This window comes from Galeopterus variegatus, unplaced genomic scaffold (assembly GCF_000696425.1).
Source record: "Galeopterus variegatus unplaced genomic scaffold, G_variegatus-3.0.2 Scaffold57, whole genome shotgun sequence".
NCBI lineage: Eukaryota > Metazoa > Chordata > Mammalia > Dermoptera > Cynocephalidae > Galeopterus > Galeopterus variegatus.
This window is the reverse complement of record NW_007726168.1, coordinates 1,096,614-1,122,770: the sequence shown is the minus strand read 5'-3', so window position 1 is coordinate 1,122,770 and position 26,157 is coordinate 1,096,614. Positions and strand designations below refer to the sequence as shown.

Genomic DNA, 26,157 nt, shown 5'->3' with positions numbered 1-26,157 from the left:
TTTTTTTTAAAAGATGCATTTCTTTCAGGGAAACAAAAATAAGAATGATTACTGACTTTCTTGACAGAAACTAAAAAAGCTAGAAAGCAGTGAATGACATCTTTAGAGATTGGAATGAAATAACTGCCAACTTAGAATTCTATACCCAGTAAAAATATCCTTCAAAAATTAAAGTAAAATGGAGATGTTCTCAAACAAACAAAATCTGAGAGAATTCATCAGCAGCAGGCTCATAATATGAAAATACAGAAAGGACATTCTTTGGGCTGAAGGAAAATGATCTCAGATGGAAGAACAGAAGTATAAGAGGGGATGATCAGCTATTAAAAGTATAAATATTTGGGTAAATAAAAAGACTAACCGCTTTTTAAATATTTTGTTTTCTAAAGCAAGAGTAATTACAAGGCCCATGGGTTTAGAACATATGTAGAAATAAAAATATATGACAATAATAGCAGAAATGGTGAGTAGGGGTTAAATGTACTTACACAGTTATTGTGTTGTTTGCACACCACAAAGTACTAATTCAAGGTAGATTGTAATATGTTAATGATATATTTTGTAATTTTTTAAAAATGATACTAAATGTATAACAAAAAGTAGTAGCGGAGATAAAATGGAAGAATTAAAAATGCTTTATTTATTGAAAATAATACACGGAAGGAAAAAAGATTAGACAAACGAAAAACAAATATGATAGAATTAAACCCAACTAAATCCATAATTAAATGAAATGTAAATGGACTTAATGTTCTAATTAAAAGACAGTGATTATCAGACTGGATTAAAAAGATGAAACTCATTATATGCTGTTTACAAGAAATAAAGACTAGATAGGTTGAACATAAAAAGATGGTAAAACATGTACCAAAAGGTAGCTGATGTAGCTTAATGAATATCTGACAAAGCAGGCTTTAAGGCAAAACAGTATTTGAGGAGCTAAATATATTCTATTTAGATTTTTTTAATATTTCAAAATATTAAAATGGCAATTAAACAAGAATATCTAAAAATCTTATATTTTTATTCATTTAATAACATAGCTTCAAAATGTATAAAGCAAAAGTCGACATGATTAATTGGAGAGAGGCAAATTCAAAACCATTGCTGACAATTTTAATAGATTTCTCTCAGTAACTGATAGAATAAACAAAAATCAGTGCAATATGACAGATATGAATAATAATTAAACAAGTTGACCTATCTGACATTTAAAGAAGACCATGTCAAAAAACTGCAGAATGTGTATTATTTCCAAGTGGAATGGTACATTTACCAAAGTAGATCGTATTATGGACCATAAAGCAAGTCTAAACAAACTTCAAATGATTGAAAGCATCCTGTGTCTGTTCTCTAACTACTGAGGAGTTCAGCTTGATCCATTTTGAATATAAGTTTACTCTTCTCATACCACGAGCAGGGCTTAGTCACCCTTGACACAGCTCCCAGTCGTCTGCCTCCTCCTAGTTCCTCAGTGTGCTGGATCCAGATACCTGCCTTATACCACCATCTCCTGGTGACCACCTCCCTATAGGACAGCTGGATACAACCTACTTGGCTCACCCCACGGATCCCCACACGCCATATGGGCTGTGCAGACATCCAGCAGTGACCCCGTCTCAGTCACAGTATGACTCCACGGAATTCTTGCCTGCTTATGCTAAACTCACTCATTAGAACTCCCCACAGGAGACCTGCTTGGGTAACACCCTGGACCCCAATAAATGCCGCAATCTGTAGGTCCCTCACTCCCTTGTGCTGCCCACATGCTGGTTGAGTGTGAGTGCCCCTGAAGTCTCCCCCTTCCCATTGGCCCTGTGAGGTGGGCTGCCTTTTCTCTCTGGGATCTGCAAATAATAAAACTCCTTCTGTTATTTTATGAGTTTTGTTGTGCTGCCTCCTCTGTGTCTCCCCTGACCAACACAGCTGAACTTGACTCCCCTCCCTGTGATGGCTCTCCTAGGGAGTAGCTGTCTTGGTAAGAATAAACTGGACACGGCTCAGACAAGAGCCACAAGGTGTCTGCCAGTGTGAACAAGTTTCCTCATCAGAAGTCAGACACTCAGACATTAGGTCATTACCAGGATAAAGTAGTATCCCACGAAAGGCTCACTGTACACACCCATGACCACCTTCCCTGGAGCCCCATCAGGTCAGGGCTAGAATTTATAGACACTCTCCACAGAAATACCTCAAGACCAAATTAGAGAAAAATACAACATTCACACACGTGCACACACACACACACACCCATGCATGCATGTTTATGCCATTACTTAATTCATAATAGCCCAAAACTGGAAACAGCAATAGAAAGGAATGAACTATTGATACACACACCAACCTGGATGAATTTCTTGAGAATTATACTGACTGAGAAAAGTCAGTCTCAAAAGGTTATATTCTGATTCTGTTTATGTAATGTTCTTGAAAGGATAAAATTTTAGAAATGGAGAACAGATTAGTGGTTTCCAGGATTTATAGATGGGGTGGTAATGGGAGGGAAAAAGGTGTGGCTATATAAAGGCAACATGAGAGATCTTTCTGGTGATGGAAATGTTCTGAATCTTGACTATTTCCATGTTAATATCCTGATTGTGATCTTGTAAGATAGTTCTGCAAGATGTTACTATGGGGAGAAGCCTGGTGAAGGGTACACAGGCTCTCTCTGTATTATTTCTTACATCAGCACAGGAATCTACCATTATCTCAAAATAAAAAACTTAATTTTTGAAAAGCATAAATGAAGCGTAGTTATGCGCAACCACATAAGTAAATATTGCAATTGAAATATTGTTTGAAAGAAGTCACAAATAAAAAAAAGTTTATGTAGTATGATTCTGTTTACAAGAGTGGGCAACCTGAATGTCCAGTGAAGTCAGAATGATGGTTACCTATAGACTGGGATGCAGCAGGAGAGTTCAGGGGTGATGAAAACGATCTATATTTAGACTGGCTGGTAGTTATGTGGTTATATGTAAAAATTAAATTTAAAAGCTAATCAACTTATGAGTGGGTGAACTTTACTGTACATATATTATATTGCAGTAAAATGAATGAATGAGGAGATGGATATGGAGGAGTGAAAGAGGGTGGAGCATTAAGAACGTGCCTAACATCCATCGTCTGTGGGGATCATGGGTCACCTGTAGGGACCTGAGATAGAACATGATGCAGAAAAGGAAGAGACAGACCAGGCTGGAAAAAGTCACACACTGTGCTAAGGAATTTAATTTGATCCTGTGGACACTGGGGAGCTGCTGATGGGTATCCTCAATAGAATTATAAAGTGATCAGCACTTTTGTAAAAGATCACATTTGTGCATCCTCCAGGCTGTCACAAGTATCCAAATGCAAAGACCCTTGGAAACTGAAGGTGGACAGTTGCCTGGCCCTGCGGGCTCCAGATTTGGGGCTAGATGCTAACAGAGAGAGGTGGTCGGGCACTGCCTTAGTCCCTCTGAGTTTTCTACAACAAAGTACCTTAGACTGGGTAATTTATGAACAGCAGAGATGTATTGCTTATAGTTCTGGAGTCTGGGAAGTCCAAGATCAAGGTGCCAGCAGATTCAGTGCCTGGTGAGGCCTACGCTCTGCTTCAAAGATGGTGCCTTCTAGCAATATCCTTACACAGTGGAGGGGTAAACAAGCTCCCTCAAACCTCTTTTATAAGGGAACGCTAATCCCATTATGAGGGTGGAGCCCTCATGACCTAATTATCCCAAAGGCCTCACCTCTAAAAACTTTGGGGGTTAGGTCTCAACATATGAATTTGGGGGGTGTATTAGTCCACTTCTGTTGCTTATAACAAAATACATGGAACTGAGTGATTTGTAAGAAAACAAAATTCATTGCTTACAGTTTCTGAGGCTGGAGAGTCCAAAGTCAGGGAATACATCTGTTGAGGGTCTTGGTGGTGGCAACAGTGACCCAGACGTTTCACATGGCAGAAAATGGCAGAGCAGAGAGAGTGATAGCTCCTCATTCACTCTCCTTTTAAAGCCCCCAGAATCACACCCATGACCACCATTTTTAATCCATTCACTGGCCATGGTCCTCAGAATCTAATCACTCTTCAAGGCCCCACCTTTCAATTACCATGACAGGATTTCCCACCCTCTTAACACTGTCACAGTGGGATTCGAGTTTTGGGGGGACACAAGCATTCAGACCATAGCAGGTACCGAAGACAAGCACAGCTTGATTCTCTGGGTGTGCACATGGCACTCGTGCTTTGTAGTCCACTGGGCCAGAGCCCAGAAAAAGAGCCAGAGTGCTCGGGGCCTGTTTGGAATTGGACCCCAGGCAGGCTCCACAGTAGAGACTTCGTTTTCAGTCCACACAGGGACATGCTCACAGAAGCAGCTTGGGGTTTTCTGGGCCGATCCCTCTGTGTATGAAAACCACAGCCCCATGATCAATGTACCACAATTAACTTTTCGCCTCCCATCACCCCCCAAAACATTGACTTAGCTCATTTCTAGTGCTAATTTGCTTGCTTGTTTTTTACTAAATTGTTGGTTATTTCCATTTTCTTTCAGAAAAATAAAGGGAAGAAGAAAGGGAAAAAGGGGAAGAAGGATAAAGATCTGACAGCTGACAGGTGAGGACTGGGCTTGTTTTCTTGGGATGCACGTGAGAAGGGGGGGGTGCCCCAGAGAACAGGAAACCCTGCGCCGCAGCCTGAGTCCTCCATGGCCAGGCCCTAAGTGTCCCCTCTCTTTTGCACGACACCACAACCCCTTCATCCTCGACAGAGTCAGGGGAGAGGTACGGGCTGACATGGGCAAGGGCTTTCCCGCACAAATCCTAGACAGGAAAGATGCCTGCCCGGGCCCGGGAGGCAGACGTGGGCCCCTACTGCTTCTGAGTTCATGTAATTTTTAAGTTTTAAAATTCTTTGGGGAATGTGGGGAGGTGATTTTTTTAAAAAATCTTAAGAACTAACATCGTAATGCAACTTGCAAGACTGAGTTCCTGCCCAGCCCTGGGCCAGCCCCCAAGGCGCCTTCGCGCTTCCTGGGGAAGGAGTGCTGAGTGCCAAGGCCGAGCCTCGGAAAGGAGATTTTCCATCTCCTTGGGCCTCACTGGTGCACTTTAGTACCAATGAATAACTTTCAGTGCTCACTGTTTAAGCTGAAATGGCCCTTAAGAGATTTAACGTTGAAAATAAATAGTTTTCAGTAGGTTTTGAAATATGATCAAGGAATTAAAGTCACTAATAAGTGAATGTCAGGAATCACTTTGAACAAATACCATTCTTCCCATGGGGTCTGTGAATGGGTCGACATGTTTTGCTCCCGTTTTGGGGTGCTCCCTAGCTTAGAACTCTCTGGAAAGGAGGCCAGAGCGCCCCAGAGCCAGCACATGTGCGTGGAGTCCTGGCGAGCAGCCTCTGGGAAACAGCCGGAGCGGGCGTGGGCTTTGGCTCTGTACAGAAAAGGCTTTCCGAGGACATTCCTAGAGGGAGGGGCTACAGGTTTCCCCACTTGAGGTTTCATTTTTTGTGGAATGATTCAGGGTCAGCATTTTGAGACTCACGTGCCCCAATTCCTGTGGAGATGTGCATCTGTTCATGCAGGAACCCCGATGCCCCCTGGGGCAGCTCCTGGGGACAAAAGGGGTATCATAGTTCCGTCCCTTGAGGATGGTCTAGCCCACCCATACACACGGTGCCACCAGTGTGTTTTAGTAGCTTTTAAAAGCCACTTTTCTCCTTTGTTCTTACTAGCATTAGTCACAAAACACGGTGAAGTCTTTCAAGTGAAGATCATGTTATGTGCCTTATCCAAGGACAAGCCAAGAACTAAAATCAAACTAATATGGGGCCGGCCCGGTGGCGCACTGCTATAGTGCACCACTTGGGAAGCGCGGTGGCGCTCCCGCCGAGGGTTCGGAGCCGAGGGTTCGGATCCCACATACAGACCGGCCGCTCACTGGCTGAGCGAGGGGCGGGGGCATCACCGAGGGTTGCGATCCCGTGGCCGGTCACGAAAAAAGACAAAAAACAAACAAACAAACAAAAAATCAAACTAATATGAACCCACCACTAAGTTAAGATTATTCACTTACATTTTCCTGCATGTAAAGTACTGCTTTACTGAATAAAATGCTGCTTTCACAAAGAAGGCCACATGTGTGTGGCTCGTGGACAGTGTCCACGAGGCATTGGACATACTCTCGGCACGTGCCTCCTTGCAGCTGACCCGTCGTAAATGAGCTGCCAGCAATTCTCTAGTGAAATGAGTAGAGACTGGCATTGGATTTATTTCTATAGCCAGAAATACAGAAAACCTCATCTCATTCCTGAAAGTCTTTTTATATTAATTTTAAAGACCCTAAGCCACTAAAGTAGGGTTATTTCTGCCACAGTACTGTAAGGCAACTTCTGTTTCTCTCATTAAATTAATATTACCCTTAAACCGGTATTTTAAACTCAGTTTAAGTTAGTTTTAAAGTTGAAAATGTTTTATTCCACGATAAAAGTTTATTTCACTAGAAAAATCCAAATATAGATTTGTATTCAGGGCTACTTAATATATTTCGTTTTGAATATTTTAGAAAATCTTCTTCCATTTTATGTTAACATTTAATGCTATGTTGTATGTTTATATTAAATAAATATTCAAGTTAAAACACTGTAATTGATACTCCTTTAATGTATGTCAGATACTGTTATCCCAAATTCCATTTCAGTTAAACTTTTCTTAATCATCAGCAAAAGGCATACTATTTTAAATATATTTGATGGAGTACAATTTTGGTTAACCAAAGACTGGGGTCATTGGATTAACATTTATTCCAATAGCATTTGGCTTGAGTCTTCCTGCTATTCCTGGGTCTCTTAATCACACTAACTTGGATCAAAGACTGTTTAAATACTTATATAAATATATCTACAATTCTCAACCTAAAGAAAGACTAGGGTAGAACGGAAGAATAAAAAGGAAAAGACAAAACGTCTCAAAGGATCATACTGAATAGTATTTGAGCTTAACCTATTTGAATTCCTGTAAGCCAAACCAGTATCATTGGGAGTTCCACCCATTAAGTCGGATCCTATGTCCATTTTTTCTGAATTAGTATAAATTACCAGAGTGCTGGCTATGTGCCCAAGGCCCTCTTACAGGAATGGTTTTGACATCTGTAAACACTCCAAAAAAGTAAAATAGCCTCCTAAAAAATCATTACACTCACAGCTTTAGACATTTTATCTTTTATATAGGAATTATCTCCAGTGTAAGCCTTTGTTCTTTGTAGATATATCTTTTAAACTATTATGCTGTTGGCTTTAAAGGAAACATAAATTTTACAGGGGATTAATGATCTTCTACTGCATGCAGATGCTAACTGAATGTATAATTACAGGCCCATTGCATTATTATTATTGGGCAATTTCTAATTCATATTTGTGCCATCATGAAGATGGATGGAAGGGCAGACTGCAGGAGTTATAGCTGGTCTCAGATACCCAAAGATATCACTCTTATTAATGGGAAACATCAGATATACACATGGATGAGTGAAAGTATTGTTTTTAAAAAGCACAATTTATCCCCAAATTGTAGAAACATTTCAAAATCCATTTGTTTGCACATATACAAACGTAATTTGAAATAGATCTGGTTTAAGTTCTTTGCGTATGTGATGATTAACAGAAATCGTGCTGAGGATTTTATGTGTGTGCTCATGAAACCGACGGTCTGCTTTGTCCCCAGGACCATCGAGTCCCTGTATAAGGAGCTGGTGCAGGAAGGGTTGCTGATCCGGGCTCTGACAGTCAACCTCTCTGATTACATTGGTAAAGTACACGAAGAATAGTGTGTGACATGTCACGTTGACATCCCTTGGGTCTTTGAGGGCCCAGCAGCTGGAAATACGTTTCATTTGTGTTTTTGTCCAAGCCAAAACCTGGCCTGTGGTGACTTCTGATAAATGTTTATCAGATTTAATTTATTTGAATAACCTAAGAGGATACTGTGAACAAATAGATTTTCTTAATAAAATGGATTCTCTTAATCAAATAAAGTTCATTAAGAGAATCTGTCTCTCCTAACATGGTAGAAGCAGGTTTTTTTTTAACCTGCTAACAAGGTTCCTTGTGGTATTCTTTCTGGCATAATCTGACTTAAGGTGATGAAGAATGGTTTATGCTTTCGTGTTTGAACAAAGTGTCTCCAGCGGGCAGCACCTCGTGCGTCCCCAACACACTGTCCTTACAGGAGGGATTCCTTCCAGTAGAGACAGAAGTCTTTGGAGGAAAGAGGTGGGGACATTGGCATCACAATCTTCAGCAATGTTTTCTCCTAATTTTATAAAAACAATGTAATGACCTGAAAACACACTTCAAGCTTAAAAATTCTTCATAAGTCTGCCGCCCTAAGGCAAATATTATTTTCACTTTCATGAGAAAAGTTTTTCCAATGAATGAGCACATTCTCCTACATAACGACAAGAGGACAATCACACTCAGAAAATTTAGCATTCATACAGTACTGTTACCCAATACGTCGTTAATATTCAGTTTCCCCCGCAGTCCTGATCATGTCCTTTATAACAGTCTTTCTCGACCTACAATCCAGTCAAGGATCGTGCATGTGGTTGCCGTCTCATCAGTCTCCTTTAATGCTGTCATCTGGAACAGTTTGCCTTTTTTAGTCTTTCACAACACTAACAATTTTGAAGCATCTGAGCTGTTTTACAGATTGTCCCTCAGCTGAATTTGTTTGATGGTTTCCTCGTTATTTGTCCAGGTTGAACGTTTTTGACAGGAAAACCCCATAGGTGATAGTGTGTGCTTTTCGGTTTTCCCCCAGGGGCACACAGTGCCACTGTGTCCCATCACTGGTGACATTGAGTTTAATCATGTGGCAGAGGTGCTGTTCCCAGATTTTTCCATTGTGAAACTTCTTTCTGTTTATAATTAATGAGCAATCTGTGTGTGAGACTTTGAGGCTCTGGAGATTCCGTTCCCAACAGTCTTTCACCCAAACGTTTTAGCATCCACCTATGGTTTTGCCTGCATCGGTTATTGCTGCAGTGGTTGTAAAATGGGGGTTTTCTCTTTCTGTCATTTCTTTTACATTTAGTAGATCCTGTTCCTCTGTAAGGAAGTATGAAATATTTTTAAATGGTTGTGGTATCAGTGCAGACACATGATTTCTCTTTTTATTCAAGGTATTATAATCTGTCCTATCATTATTCATTCTAATGTTTACATTGACCCAATTTTTTGCAAGAAGAGAGCCAGAAGCCTGGCATTTTCCCTTGATCAGAGGAGGATTGTTTCCTTCTTGAAGGCTTGGAAGAGCTTCCACATTTCCTATTGAGAGTATACGAGTTTTGCCAGAACGCATAGTGGAATGTGTGTTGGGTTTCTATTTACTTTAAGTATTTCTCAATCAAGGGCTAGAGGGTTTTCTCGTGAATTCCCCTAATTCTGTTCATTCTGTTAGTTTTTAACAGAACTGTCTTTTATATCAGGTTCAGATCTTTGAATAAAAGATCCTAGTGCTTAGTACAGTGCCTGGCACATGGTAGATTCTCGGTAACTATTTGTGGACTGATTTCTCAATTCCTTACAATTTCTTACCCATTCTGGATTTTTCCAGTGATCTGTCAGTTTCCAGGTGGCATCTTTAAGATGACTAAGGTCAAAGTGGATGGGACAGCCACCTAAAAGAGACTTTGAAAATGACCCAATCTAACAAAATCAGTCAAATTTCCCCAAGGGCTGGCACTCTTTGACTTGTCCATATTTTCCTTATGTTTTCCCAGTTGAGATCCTTAGCTTAAAAGATGGCAGTGTATCTTCCCAACTCACCACATAACAGAGAATCTAGGCAGCAAAAATAAAAACCCGCAGGCAAGGCACACCAAAACTAAATGACAAGGTTTCCTCCTTGGACCCTAAAATACAGACCACTGGGGCACTGAAGGACCTGAGAACAGGAGAACCCCAAAGGACCAGCAGCACTAGCTGGAAAGTGCACTGGGCAAGGGAAGAGTTGAAGTGGAACTGGGAGGGGCTGTGCCCCTGCAGTGGCAGACGTGTGCAAAGGGCCAGTATGCAAACTATGAAGGGGCTAGAGCAGTCCAAATCTCATGACCTCGTGAAAGCAACCTGCCTCAGCTCCCTACCTAGACATGGGGCCCCATACTAAGAGGAGACTCTCGGGAACAGAATCAAAATTGAACAAGAATGGAAAATTAAAATGAAACAGAAAAAGTTGGAAGAGGGGAGCAGAACCAGAATGTCTCTCTGAAAGCAAGCCACCGTACTTGTGACATATATGAAAACAACAGAAGAGGGAGCACCAGGAAAGTAGAAATACTGTCCTGGACCACACCTTCTTCTAAGAGTGTGGGAGCGTTAACTCACGTAGATTTGAGCAATGAAAAGCTCAAGGTCAGAGCCCACCCAAAATTACCATAAGGCAAAAAGGAATAAGGAATAGTTACCATCTCATAAAGCAGATCTACACTGGAAACTACTATTTCAAAACAAGCTAATATACTTAAAAAATTGTAGAAGACATGTAAGAACAGCACAAAATAGAATTAGAAAATAACTCAGAAATGAGGTGACAAAACTCAACAAATATAAGAAAGGGGAAAAAATGTTTTAGAAAACATCCTGAAGTCTTGCCAACAGTGCTGAATCTCAGTGTGACCAAGCCTCTGGATGCAGCAGCCAATTTGCAGGACATGCAGAGGAACGCAGTGGACCCTCCACAGGCATGCAGTTAGCATACTCCAGACTGTGGGAGGACACCCAGCTTCTTCCTACACCGCACAGAAGAGAACTGATAAAGGGAACCCGAAGGTTAAGATTGACCTACGACAGACTAGCCTCTGAGCATGCGCACTTTGGTGATAACACTATAAAGAAGTGGAAGGAGGAGATCACTGTGCAATTTGGGACAGGGTTTTCTTTTGGCAGGAGGGAGAGAGCTGCGATTGGGGTGGGCACGTGGGGGAGAGTCATCTCTGGGATGCTGCAAAATGTTGTCTGATAGCCTGAGCAGAGTTCATCTTACAATGACTCACTAAGCTACACATTTATTTAGTGTGGTCTTCTGTATCTGTGTTTTATTTTACAATTAAAGGGTATTTTTTAAAAGTCCCTTAGCTTGCACTCTCAAATAGGAAAGTAACACTCCATCATTCAACTTCCAGGGTTGGCTGCTTGTGTGTCTCCCACAGAGTCGAGACTGGCCTCAGCCCTGCCCTGGGGTCCCACGTGGAAGGGATCCTGCTGGGGTCCCCCCCAGCCCCTGCCGCCTGCACACATGTGTGCACACGTATTCACACGCCCAAGCACGCACGTGTGATGGCAGGGCCTGCTGCTTCCCTGCCCTGACAGGCTGTGGCATCCGCTTTCTTCCTCATTGTTTCAGTGATGCTGTTCTTTGTCCTGTGGCAAGTGCAGGAGTCACATTTTATTCATACATGTGATGTCCTCTTCAGTTTCTGGAAGCATAGTAAATAGTTCTTGCCTAAACGCTATTTATCTTACAGATCATATGCAAGCCTTGTGTTCTCAGGTAAAGCCTTATCCAACCTCTTATTTGTTCATTTATCTTTTACCCGTAGAATCGTCTTCTGGGCCATGACTTTGTCTGTCTCCCCATCCTTCTCTACTCTGAGCTGGGTCATCTTGGTAGCCCGGGGCCATAGGGAAGGCTGTGGGACAATCCTATGCTTCGCTCCCCACCTCGAATTTGGTGGAAGGAGCCAGCCCCTGCCAGAGGGCTTTGATGTCTGGGCAGCTGTTTGGTTATCCCCCGACCCATTGCTGATTTTGGAACGGAACAGCGAGCCTGTGGTTACCCTCCACAGCCTGGCACTGCAGACTTGCCACACTGGGGGAACTGGGCTCTGGTACAGCTGGGGAGCCACTTCCTCATCAGCTGAGTTTGGGGGCTTATAAACACCCGCCTGCCTCTGGAACGCACCCTGTCCTCAACACTCAGCTAGTCGTGCCTTGTGGTCTTGTCTTAGAAGAGAATTAACAAAAGGGGGACCCAGGCACCCCCACCTACCCATCCTGCTGTTCCAGGGGCCTGCGCTGCAAGCACTGGATGCTCAGAGCCCTTTTGTCCTGCATCTACACGGGGAGAGCAGGGCAGGTGGGGCCGAACATCCTCAGCTTCTCATCCAGGTGGGGCAGGAACACGGACCCCCAGACACGGAACATGGTTCCATGGCCTGTACATTTCCCACCAGACCAGGAACCCTCCACCCAAATCAGCCCCAGCACTGCTGGGACATGAAGCTGGTTTCCAGAGCCTACAGATTAGTAATCCCACTGTCCTCTGAACACTGCTCAAATCCCAATAGTCATTAGAATTATAGCAGGTTAGGGCTGTAGAGGAGGAAACGGAGCCAGAGGATGCTGAGCCCGCAGTGCAGAGCCCACAATGTCCCACTCCCCTAAGGCCCAGCCCTCCAGTCTCTGCCACCAGCTCCTCTCTAGCTCTGACCCTGCTCACCACTCTGCTCCAAGTACTAGCCCTGTACCCAAAGCTCCTGCCACAATCTCAGGTGTGCAAGAACTAGCACATGTCCTTACTTTCCTTAAGTCACCTTAACTTGGTGTATTAGTCCGTTTTGTGCTGCTATAACAGAAATACCTGAGACTAGGTATTTATAAAGAACAGAGGTTTATTTGGCTTACGATTCTGGGACAGCTGCATCTGGCATGGGCCTCAGGCTGCTTCTACTCATGGCAGAAAGTGGCAGGCAGCTGGTGGGTACAAGCTGATCACATGGTGAGAGGAAGCAAGAGAGAGGAAGCGAGAGAGAGAGGGGGGGGAGGTGCCAGGGTCTATTAAACAACCAGCTCTCGTGGGAACTAATAGAGCGAGAACTCACTCATTAATCCCCCCTCCCCCAGGGATAGCATTAATCCATTTATGAGGGATCCACCCCCATGACCCAAACTGCCACATTGGAGATCAGATTTCCATGAGTTACAATAAATCCAAACTCCATCACTTGGCTTCACAAGCCTTAAACCCTGACAAAGTTATTCAAACAGTCTTTCTTGGGAGCCCCTGCCCCCACCTGCAGATATCACCAAGGTCCCCAGTTCCCAGGTAGTCCCAAGGTACTGCAGAGAGATTCTAGATCTGGTGCCCATGAAGATCCCCATGCCCACAGCTCTCTTCTCCCCAGGCTGGCTCTCTTCCCTTCCTGCCTTCTGAAGCTACCTCCCTCCAAGACGCTTGTCCTTTCCTTAATCTTTCTGTGTCTCTGTTTCCACCAGTGTAGGATAGGATTAATGACAGCAGCTGCCTCATTAAGTCGCTGTGACTATTAAAGCAGTTACTAGACAGTGCACCCCAGCCATGCTGGGCACAGCGGTCAGCTACTGCCCCTGCTCCCGTTTCTGCTCCTGCGGATGCTGGTGTCATCGCCCAGCTTAGGTGGGCTCGGGGTTGTGCTGGTAAAAGGAGGGGCCGTTGGCTTTGTGGTGCCTTGGCATGCCTCCTTCCCTGCGCACTTTACAGAAACACGAAGCACAGAGAGGGCTGGCCACCCACTTGAGGGGACACCCAGGGAGAGCACACACAGACTAGCATTCCCCTAAATCATCCTGCCACGCCCAGGTTCAGTGACGTGGCATTTGGCTGAAACGTTGACCAAGCTGGGTTAGTGTCCTTCACATTCCCCTTGGTGTTCATAGCCTGCCCTAAAGATTGGAGGACTCAAGGCGTCCCCAGCAATTCACTCCTAGAAGCTGCGATTTTCATACTTACGTAAGAAAAACTTCTGCAGCATTGGAATCGCGAGTGCCCTCACACATACACGACCTTGGCAGAGCCGTCGCATCAGAAAGTTAACGCATAGTAGCCCCTCTGTTGAGTAACCAGGACATTTACACCTCCTTCTGGAAGCTGGTAGCCTGCGTGGGACATAAATGTAACCTCCAACATCCCCAGAAAACTTTGTACACAGATTGATGCCCCTGGAGTTTAACTGCCTAGCGCCGTGTCCCTGTCCTTGTCACTAGAAGATGATGCCGTGTGCAGTCCTCGCAGTGCATGGGGGCGGCGGGGGGACATAAATGACCAGCTGTCCTTGTGCCTCTGGGAAGCCCGCCGGCCCAACGGGGCCTCCTGCGTTCTCTCGCCCCTTGGCTTTGAGAAACTTACTTAGAAGCGAGTGCTTTTTACAGAGTGCTCCATTCTTCACTCTCTTTTTAATTCTGTGTGGGGTAGAATGGAAACATAAGAGGCTGATTTCATCTTTATTTCTCAAATATTTTTTATTTCTCATTACTTTTTTAGCTGTGCTCTTAACATTCTTATTCCTTCAATTATTTTACTCGCTCTGTATTAGTGTGCTGGGGCTGCCCAGCAAGTGTGACAGACGGGAGCGAAAACAACAGAAAGGGACTGGCTCACAGTCCTGGAGGTTGGAAGTCCAAAGTCGAGGTGTCCGCTGGGTGGGGTCCTCCTGAGGGCGGCGAGGGAGAATCCATTCCAGGTCTCTCCCTCAGCTTCCAGTGGTTTTCTGGCCGCCTTTGGTGTTTGCTGGTGTGTAGAAGCATCAGCCCATCTCTGCCTGCATGTTTGCATGGCGTTCCCCCTCTGTGCACATCTATCTCTGTATCTGATTTCTCCTTTTTATAAAGACACCGGATTTAGGGCCCACCTTAATGACTTCATCTTAACCAAATGCATCTGCAACAACCCTATTTCCAAATAAGGTCACATTCTGAGATACTGGAGATTAGGATTTCAACATGCGAATTGTAAGGGGACCCAGTTCAACCCATAATACCCATAACACAGTCCCTGTTTCTTTGTCTTCCATTGTTCTGGGTTACCTGACCCTTTTTTCATACCCTCTGTCTCAGTATCTTTTCATCGCCGTTTTCTTCTTCTCTCCCTTGTGGAGGTCTTGGTGCTTGTTCAGGGAATCCTGAACTTTCTAAGCTCTGAGTAAGTGGATGGGAAAGGGGTATGGCTTCCATGCTGGACATAGCAAAGCACAGTAATATGCTTTCAGAGTGAGTCTCAGAGCTTGGCAAACAGCTCAGGCTGGTTGTGTCCTTCACTCTATGGGAACCAACACCCACTAATTCAACTTAATAAAATTTGTCTTAATAAAATCTGTTAGGTTCTAGAAATTATGCTGCATCTGGATATTAATTTACATAAGCAGGGAAATTGGGGTCACTTTCATATCACCTCTGATGTCATGTTTACTGGCTGTCAGCACTGGATTTAATGGTTGCTATCGGATCTCTTTCTATTCTAGTGGAGGCTAAATTAACCACTCTTCTATTTATTACCTGCTCATTAAAAAACGCGGGTATCTGAAGCTGTAATGGAAGTTTTCATTATTATTCATCCTCCCAACCTGTACCCATCGTCCTTGCAGAGGACTTTTTTTTTTCATGTGGAGGCTTTGAAAGGCAGCACTCCACAACAAAACAGCAATTATTATCTGAATATTAACTCTAATTCTTTTGGCATTTGAAAATGCTTAAAAGCTTTTAGTATTTTAGGATCTCATATACACATGAATGTGCAAATTGTATTTGTCATACATCTATAACGTCAAAAGCTCTGCAAGGTCAGTACTTGTTATAGGAAGAAAGCATCAGGAAAAAAAAAGTCAAGACACTGTGATTCATTCATTGAGTATTTTTACTCCAGATTCAGATACAAATCAAAAGAAAATCATATGAGCCTATAAAGGTCCATCCTCATGATAAATGGAGACAGCTAAACTAATTTTCTTGGTGACCTTATCTAAATTAGTTAGAAAATAACACTTCAGATTTATGACTAGTTACAATTAAGCCCTTTGATATCTTCTAATTAAACCTGTAAAGATTTATTTCTATATTATTCCTTTGGTAATCTTTTAAAAATGATAAAAATGTAAATGAATATTACCCTGAAAAGGAGATGTTTCTATTTATCCTAAATTAGACTCATACCCTTCCTTTCAAATGACTGCATTTTAGATTAAGATTTACACTGCTCCAATACAAATTTCACATGGATCGTAAGCAGTTCATTTTTAAAGTTTGTGCAAACGTTATACATAATCTCTTGGAATATAAATAAAGCAAAATCCACCATATTTTAGCCTTCTTTGTATGTCCTCATTTTAGAACTTTGTCCCATTTCGCATAACCCAATATTCAAATGTTATTTTTGAAAATATTAGGAGGTTGGTGTAACAATCAACATAATTCCCAGTTTACTACAGCTACTATAGCAATGCTTTCTTGGCTGGATGGATTTTCTACAAACCTTTATCTGAGAGATGTGTTCTTCATAAAGATTCCATAATATGATTAGATTTGCTCTGAAATGTTAAATTTGGATTCTGTGATTATTTTGCAAGTGCCAAAATTATGCAGCTCAGACCGGCAGTGTTTCCCATTCATTTATCCTCTGTTTCTTTTCTCCCCAGGTGAGTACAACTACCTGGGGACCACTCTTCGCCAGCTATCCATAGAACCCATGCCTTCCCTCCTGGATGTCAGACAGCTCATCACATTGTACGGGATCTTGCCATTAGGTAAAGACTTTTTCTGTTGTGCCTTTTCTACAAACAGGGGTGCTCCACTGGCTGGCTTTGACAGTGGGTTTGTTTGTCCTCACAGGTGCATTGCAGTTTAACTTTTGCTGTTCTGGGTGAGCATAGTTTCATCTCAATAATAATGCTCACCTTTAAGGCTTAACCAGTTTTTGCTAAGTCCATTCTCACCGCAAAATAAATGATTATTTAGACAGACGTGCCAGAGCTCTGTGGCGTGCCGGGTGATGCAAGAGAGGTGGGCTCTCAGTAACACAGATGTCTGCTGCTCTAATTCACTTTTCCTTTTTATGGCTTTAATATGTGTATGACCTGAGTCACCTGGGGCAGGGACAGCAACTCCAGCCAGGCTGTGCTCTGACAACAATTCTGAAATAGAAATCATTTTTTGTTTGTTTAAATTGCCTCACAATGAGATGGGAGTAACCTGAACACTTATAACATTGTTCCACTTTGTCTTAAATAAGAATTTAAGCTTATTGGCAAGAAATAGTTAATTCCTCCTCTAACTTAATGTCAGAAGTAGTAATGGAATTTAGGGTCAACATAAATTATATATGTAATATATATAATATAATATAATAACATAACATAAATATATCACATTTGGGGGCCAACATAATTTGGGGTCAACAAAATAAATACATAATATTTATGGGGTCAATGTAAATAAAATAGATGAGACCTCATACCTCATCACAGTGTGATGGAAGGCAGTAAAGTAGGACACCAAGAGCTAACAGGTTTTTAGGGGCGTTCCTAGCAAATGAGGGTGGCACATGTCACTTCCTCAGCTTGCGGGTACGAGGTGATACCTGCTCTTTCGGAGCTGGCTTTGAAAGCATCACAGAAGGGCACTCAGGAAGCATAACTTCCCCCCACCCCGGGCCCTCCGTTTGACACCAAGAACCTGCTGTCCATACCACTCCATCTCACAGAGCCCGGAGGTGCTCGTTCTCAGGACAGAGGTTTTGTGGCATGTCTGGAATGCATAAACAAGTCAGGTAGATGAAGTCTGCACAGATAAGCCTTCGGGTGCTTTATTTAAATTCCATAATAGCATCCTGTCATGAAAAGTAATGTGGTTTTGGGCCCAGTTGTTCAGGTCCCCTCGGTGGTGGCCACTGCTCAGATTAACAAACTGGGCCACTCAGCTGAGCATGCTGAGGACATCTCCACGCAGACACTGTCCACACCTGGTCAGGTAACACCAGCTGCAGCCTGGGCTCCCAGACTAGGGCTTAGGCTCCAAAGCCACCTTGGTAGATAAGAGAAGGGATGTGTCTGGTTAGCGTTCACCTACCCTCCTGGAATGTTACTGTCCCCTGAAGATGAGGAGTGAAGGAAGGGAGAAGGATGCTTACGGAGCAGAAACAGCGTCTGCAGAAGTTTCACACCGCTGCTTCATTTCCCGCCAGACCCCATCCAGGTGGACATTGTCCTGCCCTCACAGGGTCATTAGTAAGCATTTCCAAGATGCGGAGGAAATTCTTCCAAGTCACGAGGTCAGAAAGAAGCAAAACTGGGTTTAGGACACGGTACACTGGCTTCCTTGTTACTCTTTAATCCTCCCAAGTGGAAAAGGGTTTATGTGTGAAAGCTGGAAATGTGCTGTGTCTCTTGGTGACTCTGTGAGACAGGCAGGAAGAGCTGGCACCAGCCTCCCTCCCACCCCTATTGTCGTCCCCTGCCACCTCGCCAGTCAGAATTCCCTGCCACTTGCTCCGCTAATACTAGCTTGATTTATCATGCAGGCCTGTGTCCTGTGTCCCCATCATTTGGAACCTTCTCATACACACCCTTCTCTGCACGTTCCTATTGTGCCTGGTCTTCAGAGGCCAGTTCAGATGCCACCTTCTCCTGCAAGAACAGCCCAAGCCCCCCAGGTGGAGTTAGTTTCTTCTCTGAACTCTCTGTGGCTCTCGTAGATCTCAGTACTGTTTACTTCACATTCTAGTTATATCCACTCAGATCTCAGCTCCCCTCCTGGCCATAAACTCCAGACAGCAAATCCTGAGTCTTTTTCACATTTTAGCCAGGGCCATGCACAGAGCAGCCTTCCACACCTGGGTGTCTTCTCAACGGAAATGAACAGCATCTTTTTTTTCTGTCTTAGAAACAGTATCTCCTTTACCATATCACATACCAGCATCCCTCACTAACCTCAAATAAAGCGTGCTTATTTAATTTCATTTTAATGAGAATTTGTTCAATTACTTTTCAAGTTTATGTGCAGAATGGCAGGTAACCGTAAAAATTATGTCTCTAACTATCATGTAAATGTCCCATATCTTTTCAATTACACAAGAAAAAAAGAAAGGAAAGAAAGCACAATAATAATTTTATTGACTTATTTACAGCTGACCAAAAAGAGCGCAGTAGTTGACCAAAAGCAAACTAATATGATAGTAGATGTTTTGATCACAACATTTTCCGGGATTTAACTCTGTTCACTATTACTTAGTGCCCAATACGTGCCGTGCTGTGTCACTGCAATGGAGAATAGTCAAGCCTGTGTCCCATTCTGGGCTCCAGGAGATCGGCAGTGCTTGAAAGTATGAGGCATGAACCTCTGAATGACTATAATCATTCAAGTCACTGTATTATCAAGTGTCACATTTAACTCTGCCATTACTGACAAGCTAGAAGCCATGGTAGGAGGACAAAGTTCAGATCACTGCTGTGGGGACCTCGGTCTTCTGCTTTATTGTATAAGAACCGCTCAATGCTAGGAAAGAGGGAGGGTCCCAGGGAAATGCACACTTCTCAGTCAGCCGCGTTGTCTGTGTCTCTGCCTTCCTCTTCCCAACCATTCAGAGGACTTAATGCCACTGCTGACAAGCAGAGAAACCCCCTCCAAAAAAAAAAAAAAAACAGAGGTAAGCATTGCAGGAATGCACTTCAACATCCTGAGTTTGAGGGCAATAGTGGTGTGGGTGGGGAAGAAGGGTACTGAGGACCAACCAAGACCTGGTGGCTTCATCCCAAGGCCTGACATACAAATTAAGGGTGTCACAGAGACAGCTGGGATGGACGGCATGCCTCTTGTTTGAAATGCTTTTGACACGTTTATCACTGTTGCAAGAAACTAGGGGTCACTCAACACAGTGACAGCCTGGCAGTATCCTAGTCTAAGAGCCACTGATTTTCTTGGCGAGATTTTAGAGCCTTTGCCTCTGCCTTTTTTAGGTTCTGCAGCAGTGCATGAGAAAGCTCCTTTGGTGAAGTCGCTGCTGTTGGTTGGGCCGTCTGGGGTAGGGAAGGAAATGCTAGTCCATGCCATCTGCACAGAAACGGGAGCCAACCTATTCAACTTGTCCCCATCCAACATTGCTGGGAAATACCCTGGCAAAAATGGCCTCGAAATGATGCTGCATGTCGTCTTCAAGGTACCTATTACATTTCTTGGTTTCCAATTCTCCTCCCCTTTTCAAATTACATTTCCAAATCCTGCAGATAATTTCCTTAGGCCGACAAGCACGTCGCTCTTAAACATCCCCATTATATCCTCCTGTAAATGGCTTCATTATTGCGTCTGGCTGAGCATCCACAATTAGAAACAGCTTCTTTCTTCACATAAACACCCTACTGTGCCATCCAGATCACCCCCCTCCTGCCACAGAAATCCTTTCTGAAATGCTTGCAGGTCTCATTGAAAATTCAATCCACAATTTCTTTTTCCAGCCCACCTCTCTTTAATAATTGGCATCAGATATTTGGGTTTTTGGTATCCCCTCTCATGTGGCAAGAATTGCCAAGCTACAGTATCTTCTGTGCATCAGCTCCTGCACAGTACCTGTGGAGGAGCCTGCAGGAAACTCAGCCGACCACACAATGGTATCACAGGGTCGGAGACAGGTTGTCCTGAAAGATCAAACCCACTACCCAGCTCTATGATCTTAGCTAAGCTCTTAACCTCCCAGGGTCTGTTTTTTCTCACCAAAATGAATGCATTTTAAAGAATTTGGATACAGAATATTCAGTATTAAGACTGTAGGATTTAATTTTCATTTGGTTAAAGATGTCAAGGTTACCCTTATGCTGTTCAATTCACTTTTAGTTGCTAGAATGCCGGCTTTTACTGTATCGAAAACCTACCTGGTTGCAAACACTATCCTATACAAGAGGTTGGAAATTGGTTCTGCATCTGCTTTCTAAGGGGCTCTAGAGCATGGGAGGTGGTTATAAACACAACAGTTTACAGGAACAATGAACAGATAGGAATGTCTCCCCTTCAGTATGGTGCTAATATGCAAGGCTGAGGAGGCGACAGCAGTAGGATTCCTTCCCTGAGCCATGGGTCCCCCACTGCAGCTGCTCAGGACCTTCCCCACTCTGCTCTTCTCCTTTCTGAAGGACTCCAGTGGGTAACAGCTGTGTAGCCACCATTTTCATGTGCTTTCTGGTCCTAGCGACAGCAGTAGGATTCCTTCCCTGAGCCATGGGTCCCCCACTGCAGCTGCTCAGGACCTTCCCCACTCTGCTCTTCTCCCTTCTGAAGGACTCCAGTGGGTAACAGCTGTGTAGCCACCATTTTCATGTGCTTTCTGGTCCTCGTATGACTTCTTTTTTGAAATGTCTATTAGAGTCATTTACCTACTTTCCACTGGATTAATGTTTCCATTGGATTGTTCGGGTTAACTCAGTAGTTTTGAGTATTTCAAAATATTTTAGAACTTTGAAGAGCTGGTAGGTGGGAGCGGAGGAAGGTAGGTGGGGAACGAAGAGGCCGGATCCCCTGCTACATCTAATCTTCACAGCAGCCCAGTGAGGAGTTCTCATCGCCTCCATGAACAGATAAAGAAACTGGGGCTCTGGGAGGTGAAGTGACTTGCCCAAGGCCACTGAGATCAAGTGGCTGAGCTACTATTCAAACTTGGGTTCCTCTCCTCTTTTTTCTCCTGCAGTATTTTTTTTTTCAATTGAAACGTATTGATTGACCATATTTATGGAGTACTGAGTTATATTTCAATACACATATATGATGTGTAGTGATCAAACCAGGGAAGTTAGCAGATTCATCACTGCAAAAATTTATCATTTCTTCATGATGAGAACATTTGAACTCCTCTCTTCTAGTTATTTGAGAACATACAATAAATTACTGTTAATTATAGATGTCTAGCACTGCTGTATACCACTAGAACTTACTTTTCTTGTCTTGCTTTAATTTGGTGTCCATTAACCAACCTCTCACTATCCCTGCTTCTCCTGAAATACTTTTATTAAGGCAGAAATTAGACTTGGAGAAATGTACGGATCTTAAGTATACATGTTTGTGAGCTTTGAAAAGTGCACACAACTTTGTAACCACCATTTGCATGTGAATTTTGGTCCTTGTATGACTTTTTTTTGAAATGTCTTTTCAAACCTGCTTTTTATTGGATTATTGGTCTTGTGATTTGTAAGATTTCTTTATACATTCTGGGTTCAAGTTTTTGCCAGATATGTGCATTACACCGTTTTCTCTCATTCTGTGACTTGCCTTTCCTTTCTCTCACTGTGAGTTTTCTTGCTTTATTGGATTATTGGTCTTGTGATTTGTAAGATTTCTTTATACATTCTGGGTTCAAGTTTTTGCCAGATATGTGTATTACACCGTTTTCTCTCATTCTGTGACTTGCCTTTCCTTTCTCTCACTGTGAGTTTTCTTGTGTAATTACTCTATCAGTTACTGAAAGAGGGTGTTAAAACCTCAGACTACATGGATTTCAATAGTTTTCCCTTTATTTCTGCCCATTGTTGCGTCAGTATGTTGGAGCACTGTGTGAGATGCCACCTCATTTAGGACTGTTATGTCTTCCTGATTCATTCATTGTTTCCTCATTATGAAATGTCTCTTTTTCTCTCTAGAAATACTCCTTGTCTTGAAGTCTACCTGGTCTAATACTAACATAGCCACATCAGCTTTCTTAAGCTTACTGCAGATGGTATATCTTTAAACTCTTTTATTTTTGATGTATCTATGTCTTTATGGTTAATATGCATTTCTTGGGGATAGCACATGGTTAGTTTTGCTTTCCTGTTCAATCTGACAACATAGCCATTGAATTGGAGCATAAATTGGCTCCATTTACATTAAATGCAATTATTCAGACGGTTGAGTCAGGTCTACATTCTGCTATTTGTTCTCCATTTGTCCTATCTCTTTTTTATCCTGTTTCTCTTTTCCTGCTGTCTTTTGAGTTAGTTCAGTATGTTTCAGTATTTCATTTAAATTCCTCCACTGTCTTTTTGGTGGTACCTCTTTTTTTCATTTTCGAATGTTTGCTCTATGGATTACAGTAGTCATTCTTAACTTATCACAGTCTATATAGAGTTAATATTGTACCATTTTACATAAACATGAGAACCTTGCACACCCATTTATTATCCCCTGTCCTTTTTGTTTGTGTTATCATACATTTTACATCAAGGAATGTTATAAACATCACAATAGAATGTCATTATTTTTGCATTAAACAGTCATCTGTCCTTTTAAAAAATTGAAAGGGAAAGAATTATAGTCTCTCGTAGTTTCCACACGTTTACCATTTTGGTGCTCTTCATTCCTCTCTGTCAGTTCAGGTTTCCACCTGCTGTCATTTCTCTTTCAACTGAAGAACTTCCCTTAGCATTTCTTTTAGTGGAGGACTGCCAACAACAAATCTTCTTAGCTTTTATTTCATTTATATTAAAGTGTCTTTATATTGACTCCATTCTTGAAAAATATGTTTGCTGGATACGGAAGCCTGGGTTACCCTGTTTTTCTTTCAGCACTTTAAAGATATTTTTCCATTGTCTTCTGATCTTCATTGTTTCTGATGAAAAGTTACCAAAAATTTGGATTATTTATCTCCTTGTGTAATTGTCATTATTCTCTTCATGGTTATAAGATTTTCTCTCTATTTTGGTTTGCATCAGTTTGACTGTGATGTGCCAAGGAGTTCTCGTTTGTTTGTTTTTGTATTTATTATACTGCTTGTGGCTCACTGTGCTCATTGAATCTGTAGATATATGTTTTAAACCACATTTGCAAAATTTTGGCCATTGTTTACTCAAAATTTTTTACCCCATTCTCTCTCTTTTTTCCTTCTGAGGCTACAATTATACACATATTTGCTTGATATTGTTCCACAAGTTACTAAGGTTCTGTTCTCTGTAGTTCCTGCATTGGATAATTTCTATTAATCTTTATTCAAGTTTACCTATCTTTTCTTCTACCATCTTCAATCTGCTATTAAATCCATCTTGTGAATTTTTTTATTTCTGATATTTTGATTTTCAGCTCTAGAATTTACATTTGCTTATTATTTTCGGCTTTTATTTCTCTGCTGTAATTTTCTATCTGTTCATTCAATATAACCTTTTCCTTTAAATCCTTGAACCTAATAATTATCATAGAGTGCTAATTCCAATACTGGGTCATTGTGGAGTCTATTTGACTGCTTTTTTCCTTGACCATATGTCACATTTTGCTGTTTCTTTATATAATTTAATAATAATTTTTATGTATATGAGGCATGTTGTAGAGTCTCTTTAGCAAGCTGGGCTTTGTTCTATTGGGCAGCTAACTTACTGGCTGATCAGCTTGAATTTGCAGAGGCTTTGTTTTTCATTTTGTGAATGTGGATCTATTTTGATTTTGCCCTTAGCCCAAGGTAAAATTTTTTAGTCCTGGGCATGACCTTTACTTGAAGGTTTTAATGGAAAGCCTATTTACCAAGTTTCTCTAACTTGGCAGTAGCTGAGGTATGTAATCAGTTCTTTTAGTTTTCAGCTACTGCTTTTTATTCAGCTTCTTGGAATTGTCCCCACTGCATGCACACTACCAAGGTTAGCCAGTGATTTGAAGGAGAGCTGGGATTTGAAGCCAGGAAACCTGACTTGTGGCTTTCATGTGCTTAACCACCCAGCTGTAAGCACTAAGCTCTTCAGAGGAAAAGTAAATTAAACCCGTCCTCTTGCCCAAAAGAACACCTAAATTTGTTCATTCTAAACACCAAATATTGTTGACATTTGACATTGTCAAGTAACAGACAAAAGCATATGAATATAAAAACATTAGCATATTTTAAGCATTTATATATCCCAGACACTGTTGTACACATCACTGTGTATTAAGTCATTCAATCTTCACAACAACATTATGAGATAGGCACTATCATTATCTCCACTTTACTGATAAGAAAACCGAGGCACAAAGCGTTTAAGTAATTTTCCTGGGTTGCAATACTGCAATATGACCCTACATAGTCAGGCTCCAGAGCCTCCAAGTTTCATAGCTACATTACACAGCCTGTAACCAAAGTAGGGCTGAATTAAGTATGGCTTTGTAGCACCTGGTGTGAATCTAGGACAGAGCCAATGACATGATCATTAAGTTCTCACTCTAGGAAAGTTATTTGTTCCTGCTGCTGAGAGGTTCTGTCTTGATATCAGATAAGCTATCTTTGCATTTATTAGAATTTTTGCAAACCGACATTTTGTGGACCACAAAATGTTGGGTGTCAAACTATTAAAATGTGGAATATTTCATTTATTCACCTAGACCGCTTCATGTCAGAGTGCCTGACACACACCTCATTAAGTGTCACCTTTATTGTGTATATAGCTGATTAATGAAAGACCCAGAGGTCTCAGGAGTGGGAGTCACTCTGTTAAAAATCGTGTGCAGAGAGGCCACTGTGTCCCAGCATGACTGACAGAGCAGCTATCTGCATTGCAAACGGGGATTTGCTTTTAATTAACCAAAGGGAAGCGGGATGTTATGCTTGTGCTGGTCAGTCAACGGCAGGATGCTGGAGCATATTCCTGTGTTGTGCGAGTCGTAGGACGCAGGCAGAGGCCAGCGTACAGCTGAATGTGGATGTGTGGCATTTGCTGAGAAGGTGAAATCACAGAATTCCTGTGAATTAATCTCTATAGAGTAAAGAATGCAAGTGCTAGGAAACTGTTCATAATTTCGCTTCTGGCTGGTGGCGTTTGCTCCACCTATAGTACCACGAGGACACGCTGGGGAAACGAGTCTCCAATTTGTTTCACAAGCATAAATTCAAATCCAATTTGTTATCATCATTTTGGATATTCCTTTATTTTACGCATAGTAACTCTAATAGAATAACAACTGGGACGGAGGTGGAGTGTTTCCTTTAAGAAATGTATTTATCATACAAGTAAACAACTGTTATTTAAAACTCTCTTTACTACTAAAGCTATACGTAGAAGAGAATATACATCTCTTGGAAATATTAGAAATATGCTTGCCTAACCATCTAAGAAATACTTGGCAAACGATGAATATTTAACAAGTATTTCATGGACAAGAGAAGTTGTAAGGCAGGGCCATTACCCACAACTCGCCCAGGTTCCAGCCCCCTCGGGTTTGTGCAATAGTAAGTCAGGGGACAGGGGAGCAGAGAGGCTTTTTTGTCCTCTAACCAGGAGGCAGGTGCATGCTGAGGAGTTTTATTTTATTTTATTTTATTTTTTTCCTTTTTGTCTTTTTTCGTGACCGGCAACGGATCGCAACCCTCAGTGTCGCGCCCGTACCGGACCGGGGACCAGCAACGGGATCGCAACCCTCAGTGTTGCTCCCGCACCTTGCTCAGC

The 26,157-nt window shown here is 42.3% G+C and overlaps 1 protein-coding gene across 1 annotated transcript in view; it reads left to right on the top strand.

Moving 5' to 3' along the window:
• Positions 1-26,157, top strand: part of IQCA1 (IQ motif containing with AAA domain 1) — a 172,559-nt gene that overhangs the window by 112,258 nt on the left and 34,144 nt on the right. The window contains exons 13-16 of the mRNA XM_008574644.1: positions 4,542-4,603; positions 7,719-7,801; positions 16,441-16,548; positions 19,756-19,955. Of these exons, the coding sequence (XP_008572866.1) occupies positions 4,542-4,603; positions 7,719-7,801; positions 16,441-16,548; positions 19,756-19,955 (453 nt within the window). The remainder of the gene's footprint in view (positions 1-4,541; positions 4,604-7,718; positions 7,802-16,440; positions 16,549-19,755; positions 19,956-26,157) is intronic.